Genomic DNA, 17286 nt, shown 5'->3' on the forward strand with positions numbered 1-17286 from the left:
CCATTTCCATTTCTTTCTCAAATAATTGGAAGAATTTGCTGGGGAACATTTGTGAGGAAAAGTTTGTTTTTATTGGTCTAGTAAAAGCAACACCAACACAAGTCTGCACAGTTCCAGTTTATTTAAACTTTTAAGAGATTTATACTGTTAAAAGTTTTAAAGGAACTAAAATTACCGTTAGCCACTCACAAATACTAGTTAACTGCTTACTCAAGGATACAGTGTTTCTGGTAAAATACTTCACTAAGGAGTAAATCTGTTGTGTAAATTGATAGCACATTTTGAAAATTTCATAAAGATGACACATCTAAGCAATGTGGACTAGGTTGCTGTCCCAGCTGGTAAACTATAAATGGAGTTGGTATATAGACTACGGCCCCAAAGTAACAATAAAATGACAGATTAGAAATCTGTATAACTATTTTAAATATATATTTAAAACATATTAAATATAATTTAATGAATATTTGTAATTATTTAACTTCTTGTGAAACTCCCCAAATTTTTTGGACTTAAAGAGGCCATTTGTTTCACAAATGGTTCACCAAGATGGTCTGCCATCTTTACTTACTATTAAAATAATTGTTGATGAATTTTTTTGTTATTACGGGCTGTAGAGCAAATTATAGGTACGGTTTTTTGGTTGATACTCCCTAATTTCTCCCTAATATTAAAGGTGATTTGATGTGTTTTTGTAGTATGGTGATTATATATAGGGGTTCACTAAAACAATTTGAGGTTGCACACATTCTTCCTGTACAGAAAATTAGATATTACTAACATAGTCAAAGAGCATGTTTCTCTTTTTTATGCTATAATAGTTTTAAATTGGGGGGGGGCAAACAAGCAATTAGTTCTTACAAGTATTTAAAGACATAAAATAAAAAGCATGTAATATATGGATATAACCCTTAAAAGAAAATGACGTGGTTTCTACCCAACTATGTATACAGTCCATTACATTCTGTAAGTAGCTGTATGACTATAAAAAAACCCTCGTTCGTTAATATTCAGAATATGTTTCCAGTTTATGTGTGTGCGGCTGCAGTTTACTTGTTTATGACATTTGATTATGATTATTTGTGTGAGTCAAGGCAGTTTTATGCCAAGAACAGCATGCAGCCTGATGGGCTCACTGGCATGTTTCCATTCAGCACAGATGAGCATAGCTCCTAAAAAGTCTCCACCTGTGTTGCATAGCTAAATAAAGCTGTGAGAAGTTAATACATTGGTAGACAAGCTATAAACAGATACCTCTGAATAAGTGCATGTGAGTTAACAGAGACAGACAACTGTCTTAAGTCAGCAAGCTCAGCTAACAATGTGGCCTTTGCTGATAAGAAGCACAAGTTGGATGCTGTGGTTCTGCTACCCAGATAACCCATTTCCTCCTTTCTCTCTGCTTCTGCTCTGTGTTGTTGGTCATCTGGAAGTCAGTTAAAGACAGTGATTTATGCCTGGAACTTCATGCGGCATAGCCTCATTACACACAGCCATTTTGAGAATCAGCAGATAATTACAGTATACATCATAGAGCTCATGGGGCCCAGCAGATTCAGACCATTCCACTAGCCTGTCATTTAGGGGAGAAGGCCCAAGGAAAAACAGGATTCTAACCTCATTTGCTCTTCATTTTATAGAAACTTCTGTTTAAATATGTTATGTATATAAAATTTACTTTTTTTTTTCTTTAATTGCTCTACTATAGATACTCAGTAACATTTCTGTACCTCCATGATGGTGACTGTTTTTTTGTGTTGTCCATTTGACTGTCCCATTCTTCACTCAAAATCAACTGATTCACTTTTAGATGCTGAAGCTTACTCTCACACTTCCAAATTCTAGTTTTTGCAACTCTGTGTTTTACTAATGCTATAGCTATGACAGCATTCAACACAAATATCAAAGGTAAACTTCACCGTGAAAGTATAATGTTTTGAAACTAGACTTTTCTGACAGTTCTTCAGAATCATAACCCAGGTTGCTCCAGAAGATAATTTAGTCAAGTGATCTGAACTGAAGTGAACTTAAATGAACTGAATTAATGACATTCAGATTTGGTGCTCACCTCGAAATTGATGGCAGGTTGAAGCGCACATATTCTAGAATTTGTAACTTCATTGCAAAAGCATACAGATCATATCTGCTGTTGTTACTACAGCTGTGCTTTTAATCAGGAATAGATTTTTTTGGCCAAACACTTAGAAACAACAGTTAAGAACAACATCCTGATTTCCATGTTTATTACATGTATGACTCTTGACAGACATGCATGTAACCTGAACACGACTGGCTGGTGGAGACAGAAAACAGTGAGGCTTAGTTTGTTCAGTCAAATAAAGGTGGTAAAGAGTTAATTTGAACAGTAAATTCAGTTTAAATAGTGATTAGTAAAAACATATTGTGTTTTTTACTCTGTTTAGTTACCTTATATTGGGTTTCGTGGACTCAACTACTTGTATAAATAACAACCAATCTAAAATGACACAGTGAGCAGTTCTAACCTTTTTTTTTCAATCTTCCATGAAGGGAACATTAACTCGTGCCCGAACTGAACTGAACCCTGAATATCTGGACCTTCGTCCTCGAGCTGAGCTGAACCCTGAATATTGGACCCCTTGCACCCCTTTAGTGAGTACTGATGGTCCCATTTCTACTAATCGCTCACTGTAGATTCACTTCATATAGTTTGTTATTTTTTAACAACTCTAATCATTTTGTGTTCCATTTTCACATCAGGTATCCATGAAGTAGCATATGAAAGCCTGTTATGGTGATGATTTTCTCATTCATGTTTCCATCCTTGTTCAGCCATGTTTCTCTGTGAGACACTGCAGTGAAATAGATTGCAGTTTCTTCATATTTCCTCCTTCTTCTCTATATAATGTTTAAATATGTTTTGCCTCCGAGTAACAGTGACATATTGTACTTACAACATCATTAAATATGGGGCCTAATGTGATGCTAATATTCATGCCATTTTTACTTGAGTAATAAGTATTTGTCTCATTACCTCCATGCTTGGAAAACACAGTGCTTGATAGTCATCTGGGGGTTGGAGGAGGTTGGCTTGTGTTGCTTTGCTTGCACAGTTGTGAATCTTAATGATGTCAGTTTTTCTTACTGTTATCAACCACACTATATCAACATGGAACAGGGGGTTTTGTAAACTTGGACTCCAACCATATTCTGCCTCCATTGCAATCTGCAGTGCTAAGTTTATTTATTTTTGTCCTGTTTTAACGCAGGAATAATTTGCTGCCTGTAAATTACTTACTCATCAGTGTATATTACACACAGCAGTAGTTAGAGGTTAATTTTCTGACCATTTATACAGCATATACCACCTTTGTGTAAAACTACTGTGAATGATTTGATGTTTTTCTTGAAGTTACTTAACGGGAGCCATCGATTAATTGTCTCATGTGCTGTAAGGGCAATGTGGACTAATATGTTTTGCCTTTTAAATTCGAAAGTAGATATATTACATTTAATTTCTTTAATTATTTATTTAACAGCAATATTGTTCACAATAGTTGTACTCCTTTTCTCAGCATTAAATATTTATTGCAAGTTGCTCACCCTTGGGGCTCACCATCAGCAAATGGGAAAAGATAACAAGGTGTTGGTATAAACACAATGAGGTCTCTCTTACCTAAACTCCCCTGGGTGGGAATCAAGTCCTGTGGTACACCATCGTGTTGCACTGATTGTACTTCTAGTAGCCAGAGTCAGCACAGACAACAGTTGGAATATTTTATTATCATGGAGCTTGAACCCTCGGTTCATTGTAAAAGCCAGTTTTAAAAATCATTCCTACGTGGACAGTTGATGTAGTGTGAGAGAAAGAGCACACTGTACACACCATAGGAGCTGAAATTAAATTAAACAAATGTCTTTGAGCATAAGAATTCCTTTCACTTCTCATCCCTTCATTTATAACTGCGCTATGTTTAACTTACAGCATTACTGGCCTCAGAGAGAAAGTAGGTGATCAAAATTCCTGAATAAAGTTCCATTCATCATCATAATGTGTATTAATGAACTACGAATGCTGCATATATGTAAATATCTCAGTCAGTATTTTGGAGCAAGCAAAACTCAAAAATTTGAACCAATACATTAAACCTACTAGATAAATAGAAACTCTTTTTTTCAGTTTGAAAAAAGATTCTAATGATTACGGATCCAGCAGTAACACGGCTTCCTTTCAAACAAAAGGATTTGTCATTGTGGATCTCTTGTTAGACAATAATTCATGTTGCATTCCAATAACAAGTGGTACTTTTCTTTTTCGTTAGAGACAGGTTTCTTTTATCATCCTGAGACATATTCCCCAAACATATAAATGGCTGAGGGACCAATAATATGATAAATGGGGCAGTCCATGTTCTGTGTCTCGCTAAAGTTTATAAACTCAATATTTGGACTTTAGCCTGATTTAATGAACAGTATTTCTCAGACATCTCTCCCAAGCTGTATTCAGTCGGAGATCTATCTTTCTTTGTTGTAGCACTATGCTGTTTGCTTATTGGGCCTCACCGGACTAAAAAAAAATCTCAAAGACTACTTGCATGCGCATATACACAAATGCATGTGCAAACACACACTATCACCACTGAGGAGGCCCCTTTCTTCCAGCCCAAGAGGGAATGATGACTCTCATTATCGCCTCAAAGCAAGAAGGCCACAGTGCCCCTACTCAGCAGCCCTATTAAGTTACCAGACAGCTTTATTGTATTGGTGTTCGATAATTTCCTTTCCTCTGTCATTCGGAGTGCATAGGGGAGTTGTTGCATGGGGAGAAAGGGGTTGGGAATGTGGCAAGAACTAACGTGAAATGGCACAGCTGGCTGAAAATATTCCCTTCTCTGGTTGGTAAGTGCTTGGGCTGATTGTTTATTGTTTAAAAGTCCTTGGCCACACATGTGCATTCATTAATGGTTTAATTGTATTCAGAAATCATGTCTATAGAAATGGAGTATTGCAGTTATCATGTAAACTAGTCACAACACACATACATCCTCCAGAGTCATTTTAACAGCTGAATGAATCCATTAGCTAATTGGAAAAGTATCCTCGTAGACTGCTTTTGTCACAACGATTTATTGGGAATTTTGTCACTCCGTGGTCCTTGAAATCATAAAGATCAATGCATTTACTGCCATGTGATTATATCCATTGTAAAGTATTGGGGTAGGGGGAATCTAAAACAACCAGGATGCAGGCCACATGTCCCTGTAAGGATAAAACTATTAGATAAAGGATAAAATTACCAGAATACATTTAAAAATCAGTTATTTTTCCATTGTAAATTGCAAGACAGATGCCCTATGTAGTAAGTAACTGATGTTTCATGGGACTTTGTTTTTTGTTTATGACATCAGATTACTCTTATCTTGTTTCTGATAAGATTGTCTTTAATTACTGTAGTGGCATACTGGAAATTAAGTTTAACATCTTTAATTAAGTCTCTGAAAGTACAGGACTGAACAGTAGGTGTAAGAATTTGATGAAACTAGTCTGAGGTAACTTGAGACAAACCACCTACATATTACAGCTGAGAGAGGAAGCCTGTGCCATGGAGCTCCCGGCACACAGTTTTTGTACTGATGTTAATTCCAAAGGAGGTTTGGGTCTCCGCAGTTGCTGAATCATCAAAGTGTCAGCAAAAGTGTACCTTTGTAACCCCTCTTTATAACTGCTGTAGTCCCTGAACAGTTCAACTTTGCAAAAACACCACATAGAGTTGAGCATGGTGGTGTGATTTGTTTACAAATCTTTGTAAAGATGCTGCAAAGCTAGATGCTTTATTTTATACATCTGTCTGGAAGAGACTGTGTGGCCACTTATAGTACACCTGGATTAGAGGATGAAACATAATCTAACAATGGAGAGAATGTATCGTTAAAACTATGGTGCAGGATGTTCGGAATGCAAGTCCAGCTGCTAAGCTTAGATTAGTGATGTATTACGTACAATTTGATTTAATCAATCTGAAAGTGTCTTGACTGAAAATATTGATAAGACTAGAAAGGAAAGTAGACCTTCAGACTAATTTTTGTACTCATAAATTTAGGCAGCTTACTCTTACTCCATATAGCAGATAAAACAGCATGTGTGTGTTTTAACATGCTTGAAGTAATCATTGATTTTTGGAAAATTGTGACAAATCAGCGACTTTCAGGATTCATACAAGATTCCAGTTATGCATGCTTCCTCTTCTAAAGCGACATTAGGCATACTGTCAGGGACAATCTCTGTAGGTGTTTCTTTGGAAGCTGAAATGAACCAATGTCAGATAGAGTTATAACGTATACCTGTGTATAGGGCAACAGTTTTATTCTGTGAAATGTGCTTTATTGTCTGAAATGTACTTATTGATCAAGCTGGAAAATCACATTAGGAAAATGCTATAGATTCATACATCTATTAATGATTACAGTATTTAGACCATGATGAACTGCTTTAAGCAGAGATGAGGAAGAGTGTTTGGCCAGCTATACAATTGCAAAGAGCATTGTAAAACACAACTACACAGCAGTAAATAATGAATTAATCTTTCTGATGATGATTAACTCCTTTAGTCAGTTTTTAGATTGTGAGATCTCATGTTTTTTGTTGTTTTGTCTTTGGCAAGTATTCTGTCCAAAGTCAAACAATATCACTGAAAAATTAGTCAGTTTTGAATTAAAATGTGTGGCCTAATACACGGGTTTGGCACCTGTTTAATAACATAAGAACTCTTTATCTTATTAAACAGCTTCTCATGACATGTAACTATTTGCTCCTAGTTTTTGTAGTGTGGTACCCTTTTTATGGGCACTTTATGGACAGATTTTTAAAATACATTTGGGCTTTTCAAATTTTTATTTGGGTCCTATTTACATGTATTTTCTTTTTTCTAGGTAGTTTTCATCTTTCACAGTAACTCCTGCTACTTAGAGATATTAATGAATTAATCAAGGTTTTTTTAAAGTCTAATATAAAAAGAACTCCAAAAGAAACTTACTTAACTACTCAATAGTCCTCTTTAAGCTCTTACTATAATCTATGCTTTGCATCCCAATAACAAAATACCACAAAAAAAACTGTTCTATATTTTTACAAACCATGTTGACAGAAAAATAAATAAATAAATATAAACTTTAATGTGAGATTCAACAGTAATCCTGAGAGAGGTGCAGTTGTCACTGTGAGTGTTTGCCTGAGACTATGTCTCAATCAGGTATAGCAGAGAAATGCTCCACAGACTGTAAAGTGGAAAGATGTGATGAAGACCAGATAGTGGAGGATATGCCTGGGGTAATTTTACTTTATATGAAACCAGCTCTGTGCTATCCTAAAATTTCAAATGATATTGCCTATATACAGTACATTATTATGCTTTAGTCAGCCTTTCCACTTCTTGAGCACTGATGTCAATTCATGATGGAAAAAACTCCCAAGGTAGATAAAATCATTGAAATTATGCTGCAAATTTCTGCCTTAGGAAGAATGAATTTGTTTACATTTAGGAATTACCAAAAAATACAAGTTGTTTAGATGTATTCCACTCTTTATGAGACAAAAAACATATATGGTTTATCCCTTTTTTTGTCCGATCCGATATCATTTTTATCTTTTCTAATATTAATGTTGAAGTTGTGCAACACATACTGAGCAATCAATGAAATTTTAACTACTTGTTTAAAATCACAAGGCAGTAGGAAAGTCTGGCATAACGGAAATAGCCTTGATTAAACTGCAGTGGCTTAGTATGACACGCTACTTACTCTTCTTACCATTTGACTTTATGTGAAGGTCAGTTTGGCCATTAGCTAGATCAGCCTAACACTGTCTGCCCCACCTCTCCACTCCAATTCTTCTCATCTACTCTCTCCTCTCTTCTCCTCCCCTCTCCACAGTCTGAAGAGAGATGTGATGGGGCTAAATTTATCTTCACAGAAACCAAAGCTAAGATGTTAAAAGAGAACTCCTGCCAGCTTGGTAACTGACTGCTGATCGTGATCAGCTTCACCTTTGCGAGGCGCCTGTCAAAATAACATGCACCCTTTTCTCTTTTACCCTTCTCTCCATCCTTCTTTCTTTTTTATCCTCTTTCTCAACTCAATCCTCCAATCCCCTGTTTTATTAACAACAGAGCTGGTGGCTAGTGATAACTGGTCACTCCTCAAGGCGCTGAAAGGCAAGGACACTCTATTATCCTAGCTAGATGGATGGGTTGAAATATTGCCTGCAAGTGGTAGAGCCTGCCAAATCATCCAGTCTTAAAACCCCTTTGTCTCTGACAAGGAGGAACATTAGTGAGAGAGCCAGGTTCATGGATAAAGATACACTTCTCTGTATTCGACATGGAGAGAATAAAACCGATGAGGAAGTGCACGTGTGTTGAAAGGTCAAGAAATTCAAAATATGCATAATGGCTCTGTTTTCTCCCTGTTTCTGCAAAACGTCAAGTGCAGGTTTTCATAGTTTGTCTTGAGGTAAAGAATAGTCGCTTAGATTCCTTAGTTTTTGTACTTATTTCAATATGAATCATGAACCAATTACCAACCACTTAACAAAAAACAGGACCAATAATGGGGACTCGAGAAGATGCAAAAATGTCTAGGTCAAATTTTGTGTTGCAGGTGGACAGAGGTAGCAGTGGCCCCAGATGCCATAGATATTTATGTATGCCATGCATATACAGTATGTACTGTACTGTACTGTACTGTACACATGGCATATAGACATACCAGTGGACGCCATGCTACATAACTATAGCCTCAGACATAACACAGACACATAAACATAGAAGATGCAGAATAACCACATTCATACTTTTTGCCATTAAAAGCCACACAATTTTCTTGCTTTGTTTCAGACTGCAGTTAGTTGGTAAAAATGTTTTAACTTGATATTTGGGGTGAGCATCACAAAATTATTGTTCGTGAAAGTCAGTAATTGTGAATGTTGTACACTTACAAAAACAGCAGCACAGCAGCAGCACCTTATACAAAGTAGTGCCACAGTCTTGTATTTGTGTGCTTCTTAGGGTTACATACGGTTTCCTGTTATTTTTTCATGTAGTATTTTTGTATGCAATATAATTTTGCCCCTATTTTTATTACAGTAAGTAATTGAATCAAGAACATTGTGCTACACGTCAGTCAGCAGTCAAACAATCATGCACAAGAACAATATATGAAAATATTATTTATAATGAAAATATAGTAAGAAAATTTGACCTGAACATTCACTGGTACTGAAAATCCACTTTAAAAAGACCATCTAACATCTTTCAAAGAAATGTAGAGCTGTGAAGTTTATCACTGCTCCGAGGTCTTCTTTTTGCATGGCACGCTCATCGTCCATGCTTTTTAATTGAATTAAGGAGCACTCAGGGAGGTTTCTCTGTTATTGTTGTCTTGTAGGTGTACAAGGTTATTAAAGAGGGAAGCATGTTAAGTCATTTGTTATCCCTGGCATACTAACAAACATGTTGGCTTTGGGCAAGGTCTACAGGTTGCATGAGCAGTTCAGATTGATACTCCTGCCACAGCCACACCTAGATACCATGTTATCCCAAGAGGATGCTTAGGATGAGACGAATATGGGGGGGTATTGAAGGAAAAGCACTAGAGAAGGAAGTGGGTACTATACAGTATTTTTTTTTCTCAATTCAGATATAAGAAATCTCAAAATGTCAATAGTAAAAGTGATCCAGCTTTGTTGCTACCCACTATTACATATATGCTTAGTAAAATAACGACTAAAGCGACTAACAACATATAGAATATATAGAACAAAGTCATTTACCCCATTGTCCCAATTATTCTAGATTCAGATCTACGCTTACTTCTTCTTCTTTTTTTTTAACTCAAGCATTAGTTCTTGACACATATAACCCCATGGGTTTTTCATCAGCAAAGGCTTGATTTTACTAATTGGTACCAAAGCTGTTAATTGGAGCTGTGGAAACAAGAAATGTAAAATCAGAGGACACTCTCATGGGAAATATGTGTGTTCAACCTCATTTTCCACCTTTACTCATTGTTTTTTTTTTAATTATCTAACTGCAGAGAGGACATCATGTTGTTGTCATAACAAAATACACAGTTAAAAAAATACGCTGTTCAAAACAAACATACTGCATGCAGCACTGCATTTGTTTACAGTAAATATAAAGACAATATATAAAGAGGCCATGACAGCATATTCTTATAATTATGCTACAGGAAGATTTATGACGATGCAGACTGTAATTTCATTCAGTAGAATGCACTATTTTCTCACTCATCGGGCCTATATCAGTGCCCTTCTCTCTTCTTCATACACGGTTCATTCACTTATATATATTTAACCTACTAAGCTATTAAGTGTTGGGGGGGGGGGTTGTCAAGCTTTTGCATTTATTGCTTGCTGATTAAAGTCATGTTAACAGTTCTGGTCTCTCTGTGAATGCAGTTATGCTTTTTTGTTTTGTTTTGTTTTTGGTTTTTTTGCAATAACAAAAAAAACTATGTTACTGTGGATTGGATATTACACTGATACTATCTTGGAGGTTGGTATTAAAAGTGATCTTATCTTGACTGCATTGAACTGCTTTATTCCTAGTTCATAGTAATTAATTGCTGTCATGTGTTCAGTTATACAGTTGCTCTTACTGTGGTGTTTGTGAACTGCACTTTTAAGAGAGCTCTTAACAGTTATGCCTTTTACCTTAGATGTTTTCTTAATGAACTGGTTTCTGAGCCAGTAATTATGCTGTTAAGTGCTTCTGCTTTGAAATTTGATTTATTTCTATCTATGAGGGCCATAGATAGATAGATAGATAGATAGATAGATAGATAGATAGATAGTTTCAACAGCTGTGATTGCTTAATCTCCTCCAGCCACATTACATCCTCTCAAGGGCCAGTCATCCCTTGAAATGCTCAAATGATTTTCTGTTGTCAGTCACATTAGCAGCTTCAAACTCCTTGTCACTCAACAACAGCCACGTGCTGTGCACCTTGGGAAATACAATACATGCAATTTATCATGGGAAATCATCATCAAAAAACTTTGAAATTGTAAGAAGATTCCTTCTCTCTACCACAGCAATTCTTATTAATCTTTTGTTTTTAGTTCACTCAAACCCAATCTGTTAGAACGCTGACAACGAAGAAACATTTTTTATTCATTTACTGCTCTGAATTTGTTCAGAGAAACACAGTTAAACTCACCCAACATCACCATAGCAGCTGGTTATTCACTATTCATTGAATACTGTTTGCTATTGGGCTTTGCCAAAAAGAAGAATTTAATTTTCTGATAATTTCTTTTTTGTCTACATCTAAAGGGAGAAGTTAGATGTTCTGCTACCATTAATCCTTCTGACAGCAACACAAAAGATAACTGACTGATTGTTACAGTATGTTAAGGTTCATCCATTTCTACAGCATTATATAGTTAGATGAGATCACTAAAATTCAGCCTCAGAGGCAGAGCATATCGTGGCAGCTTTTGATGTTTTGCCCAGTACTGTGAACACATGCAGTCCAAATCTAGATACTAACAAAAAAAAATCTTAGTATGTACAACATACCCACAGTGCAGTTGACTTGTTGGAATATATCCAGGGTGTGCTGGAGGAGTTTCAGATGTCTGACCTATAAAACTGTTCCATGACCATTTTTGAGGTTATGAGACACTGGAACATAAATTGTTGCACTTTCAAAATAAGTTAGCAGAAAAAGCACATTCACTTCTTGGTGCTTAGTGCTTAGTAGTTTTGTTTGTCTGATATTTTCATCTTAATGCTTTTTCACTGTGTTGGAGCAGATGCAGTACAGTATGATGGAGTTAAAGCCTTATTTATCCAGAAAAGTAATTAAGCTATCAAAGTTCTCAGATGCTATAAAAAACCATCTGAATTAAAAATAATGTTATCCCAAAATTCTCTATATATATCATGCTATATATGTATATTTATATGTAGCAACAATCATGCTAAGAAGTAAGTTTTAAAACCCAAGCCACACAAGATGTATACATTACTACAGTAACTGGTGAAAGGTATGCTACGAACAACCTTACTGATAATAGAATTTAGCAGAAATTCTGCAGTAACAATTATTAGCTATAACGGGTATCATCTGATTTGTTAAGAGTTCAATTTATTCAGCTGGATAATGAGTCACAAAAATGATGGTGATTCATCGCCAGTTCACAGAATTGCTATTTAAAGAATTTTTAATTTTAACACAAAAAAGCCAAAAAAAAAAGCCCCCCCAAAAAAGAAAAGCTGATGAACCTCAAGAAATCTCTTACCACTGAGCTTGTCAACAAAGGTTTCTCCATCAAATACTAAGTCATATTTTGCTTGTGGATTAAATACTTGCTTCTAAAATTCAGCAGCAGATAAACAAATAATAATAATAGATAATACTTTAATGATTATTTTTTCCTATCAACATCAACAAATATACTAATGCATTCAAGTGTTGTCGTGTCTGTACACTGTTAAAAAAAAACATCCTAAAACAACGGTAATATTCCAGCAGCTGGGGCGCCAAAATACGACCGTGAAATAACAGAAAATAACTCCCCATAAAAATACGGTTATTTCCAGTAATGAAAATAGAGTTTGTTGCGCTAATTTGACATGGGATTCTGCCTTTTCTAAGTGCTTTTAGACATTAAATTAGGTACATTTTTACGTGATCAAACAATGAAATTACCTATAAACAAGGTCACTGAATGTGGAAATATGAATCATAATACGTAAATGTACAGAAATATACAGTTAACAGTTGGTTTAAATAACAATTGATTGCATGCCCTGGGACAGACTGACAGAGGCGAGGCTGCCATATCGCACCCTTTGGCTATCACTAGTAGGCGGTAGGTGAAGAGTCTTGACCACGGACACAACGACGGAGAGTGTCCGAGCCGGGGCGCGAACCGGCAATCTTCTAATCACAAGGCGAACTGCCAACTCTTGAGCCACGATGGCCCTAACTAGCAATGATAATAATACTTATGTGATGTAACACAAGCTTATAGGGATCATGTTATATACTTTTCCATAGCATTACATTTGAATTCAACAGTTCAATCTTTCAAATAACGGACAGATATTTGTGAAATCATGATACATTTGTGAATGTATTTTAACAATCTAAATATGCATATGTACAGACAGATACATTTAATAATCATAACAATTATGTTGTATTACATTACAGTGATTTAATGTTAATTTACATTCAAAATGTGAAGTCAAAGTCTATTTACGTAACTTTAATGATATTCTAGAAGAACAGAACATTACTGTAAAATTCACAGTAAAATACCTTCATATTAGGGTTTTTTCCTACGGTCACAGCCATACCCACGACCTTGTTGTTGTTAGTTCACATTCATTGGCCGATGCTTAGCGTCAAGTTATTTATATTAATTGCAATTCCTACCTCTACTTTTCTTTTTCAAAATATATAATTAGCACAGCGTGTCCGTGCAACGTTTTACATTGTGGCATGCAGAGAAATCTTAACAAAGAAGCTCACAGAGAGAGATTGAGCTTGTTATTTAACCCCAAGCTGGTAGGGGGAGCTCTTTATTAAAACACTTGCCGGTGCTACAATGTGCCTCAAGGTTCAACAACAGCACAACAGAAGTCACTCATGGTACAGCACTCTCTCTACAAAACAACAACTGTCAGTGACGCTGCACCACGGCGTAAACACAACATTCAAGATAACAGTTAAAAGTAACGTAACCATAAACAATAAAACAAGAACATCTAAACAGCAGCACATGTCCCAACGCATGATGGGAGACATTTCTGGATGTATTTTTACAATCTAAATATGCATATGTAGAACAAAATATATTTAACAAACAAGTAAATTGTGTTTTATTACATTTACAGTGATGTTATGTTATTTTACATTTGACGTGTCAGATCACAGTCTACTTATGTGAATGTAATGATATTCTAGAAAAACAGTACACAACTGTAAAATACACAGTAAAATAATTTGACATTACTATTTTTTGGAACAGTGTACATGAAAACTGATAAAACAGTTCAACACATATGTGTCCCTTTGAAATCTTCTATAGAAACAATCACTTTTACTTTCAATTTTTATGAGTACACACGATTTCAAATCAAGTGCAAAACTATTTTCAGCATAAAGTCAGTGGGAGATTGGCTTTAATTTCGGCAAGCTAGGTGGGAAACTACCTGCCTTTAAAAATCAAACACAACAGAATGTTTTGATCTTTGTCTTGAACTACAGGGTTACAAAACACAATTTTTAGAATAAAAAAATTGAAAAATGAAAAAAAAAATTTTTCAACATATTTGAAGACTGCTGTCAAATTTTAGCGGTGTTGCCTCACAGCAAGAAGGTCCTGGGTTCAATTCTGACTGGGGCTTTTCTCTATGGAGTTTGCATTTTCTCCCTGTGTCTGGGTGGGTTACCCATGCAGTCAGGGTGGTTAAGTTAACTGGTGGCTCCAAAAGGTACATACCAGTAGTTGTGAATGTGAGCGTGAAGCCCTGTGACAGACTGGCGATATGTTAAGCATGTACTGTGCCTCTCACCCTATCCTAATAAGGATTGGCAGAAGAAAACAAATGGATGGATATATTTCCAAGCATTTAAAAAAAAAAAAAAAAGTGGTTCATTGACCCACGTTCAGGCTTTTATTTTTTGCACACTGAACTCTGTGGAAATGTTTAAACAAGCTTATCTCTAGAACTATTAAAGATAATGCATGAAATTTTTTACTGATCTTTTTACCATTAAAATTAATCAGCATTTGTACTTTTGGAATGGAGATTAAACCATGTTTGACTAGTTAAAATATGAAAAAAGGGGCAGCACTCCTGCAAAGTTTCATATTTGACCACACACAAATTAAAAGCTTCAAATTGCACAAGGCAGATAGTCACAATTTTGGAATAGTATGTAGTTGAATCTCACAATACTACAAAATCAAGCATGCTTTAAATTCTCACATAAAAGAAGAAAATGGCATTTTCATTCAATTTTCATGCAGCATACAGCAAGCTGTACCAAAAAGTACAAAAATCTTAAATTGTCTAATCAAAATGAAGTGCAATTATTCAGTTTCCCGAAGTTTCACTAATTACAACTCAGAAAAGTTAAATAAGTGCATATTTTTCATTTTCGAGACCCGTGTCGCTCCATTTTAGAGAGCTGCTGAATTACTTTTTCCTGAGCAGAGCATCTTGTTGTCAGGTTAGAAGGGACAGCAAAAAATGTGGAGTACTTGTGGAATTAAGAAAAAAGTAGGTTTTTTACTAACACTGTAGAAATCATACTTACCACATTATTGCTCTAACTGCATATTACAAAGATGATACTTCTCCAACTTTAGAATAAATACAGATTAAACACTCAACACAAAACTGATGCAACAGCAAAAACTTGACTAAAATATTCGTTCAATCAATTCATTTAGATCATGATTAAAATTACAATCATTTCCCTGAACAAAATACAACTAAAACTGATTCTTCACGCTTGCATTGACAAGGTCATGGCATGCACAGATATAAACTCGCTTGTTTTGCAGTTGATTTGCAACTCAGAAGTTATAAAAAAGGCACAGTTTCTAACTTAGGCAAGGGTATGTTTGTTGCTATAAAAAGATGTTTATGCTTCTCTCCTTTTAAAGAAAAGCATTCAGTCACGTCAGGGACACATCTACAAATTCACAATAAACCTCTCACAAACACACCCACAAATGTCAGTGATGCTCATTGAGCCGAGGCTAATTAGACCTGCCAAACAAAATCAGCTGACAATCTGAACAGATTTCATTGATGAATATTAGATGTATTCATCTAATAGTACAAAGGATTAAGTTAAGGTGAGGTGGGGGGGGGGGGGGGTAATAAATTAATGGTTGCATATATATATTTATAAATATTGAAATAAAATAAATTAAATCTCTTGTGGTCAGCCTCTATAGACCTAGTGGTCTTTGAAGGCATCATTAGCTGGTTTTATCAGAACATTGACCCTAAAACTAGTACCTGAGGGGCCTGACTGTAGTGGTGCAGACATGAGCATATGAGTCTTGGATGGATGAAATAAGACTTTGAAGTGGATTTTCTATTTGAAGGATTATACATCAGGGATTTTGATTCATACCCATTCTGTGTCCATGAGGCTGTGTGCTTGTGTGGGTGGAAAGAGTTAGCATTCACAATATGATTAATCTATTTATTTCTTCCTCAACTAAAACAATACAATTTAGATAATACGCAGAGAACTTGGCAGATGGTTCATTTGAATGGGTTAATGAAAAAAAAGAAAACAAATGAACAACTACAAAAACAAAAATCATCAATGGAAATATTGTTCTAGTGAGAGAATTTCAGAGATTGAATCCTTTCAGGTTTCTTGTCCATAATAGTCGCAATCTTTTAAGCAGATAAGACTTCATGTCTTGTGATAGCAAAGTTGACTGAAATGCTGAGAAAGGTACATTTGTGATATGGTTTTAAAAGCACTAAAACCACTGTTTCACTTCCGTTGATTTTCTTTTGTTTTGATTATGCCTTAAATTGGAAGCATAAATAGCTTACAATAAAGATGATTATTTTAGTTTAGATGAAAATCTCATAACATAGTCATTTCTATTTCATATGGATTTTCCTAATCCTAGTGTAAGTTGCCATGACCTAGTTTAATATTGAAATTTACTGAATACCTTTTACTTGTTAATCCTTGAATATAATATAAGCACCCTTTCAGCCTCAGTGACCTATTTTAAGCAAAATTTGTTTTGTTTTGAAAAAAAAAAAAACCTCTCTAAGCCATGCCATCAAGAATATGAAGCATGTTAGAGAATCCACCACAATTTTAAAGTTTCATTACAAAACATAAATTGCAACGTGAAGAAGCACTTACACCCCCAATGTCAGGAAGAATTACAGTGTATATGGATCAGATATATTGAAAGCCTACGTGAAGAGTATCCCCCGTGCTTGAGGGAGATAGGTTTTCTATGCTGTAGCGGCAACACCTTAATTTCTCTGAATAATTTCCATAACAATGGGGTCTTTGTATAGTAGCACATTGTTTTCCTTTGCTCAAATAGTGGAGGGGTTATTGTTTCCAATATGTTAATGCTGTTATTTCCTAAAGGAATACTGTCTTTGAAGTAATCTCTTTGAGTGTGTTTGGTTCAAGTACCATTCTCCCGGGAGGAGGTTGAACTTTTAAAATGTAATTTTCCTCTTACCACCCTTGAACAGTCTTAGTATGGCAG

General features: G+C 35.5%; 1 protein-coding gene across 4 annotated transcripts in view; it reads left to right on the plus strand.

Annotated features, from left to right (window-relative positions):
• Positions 1-17286, plus strand: part of pcdh9 (protocadherin 9) — a 188494-nt gene that overhangs the window by 53234 nt on the left and 117974 nt on the right. For 2 of the 4 annotated variants that reach the window (XM_026165123.2, XM_026165131.2), the window contains exon 3: positions 2530-2631. The exons of the other annotated variants lie outside the window; for them this stretch is intronic. In XM_026165123.2, the coding sequence (XP_026020908.1) occupies positions 2530-2631 (102 nt within the window). The remainder of the gene's footprint in view (positions 1-2529; positions 2632-17286) is intronic. 4 annotated transcript variants of the gene reach the window in all.

This window comes from Astatotilapia calliptera, chromosome 1 (assembly GCF_964374335.1).
Source record: "Astatotilapia calliptera chromosome 1, fAstCal68.1, whole genome shotgun sequence".
Classification (NCBI taxonomy): domain Eukaryota; kingdom Metazoa; phylum Chordata; class Actinopteri; order Cichliformes; family Cichlidae; genus Astatotilapia; species Astatotilapia calliptera.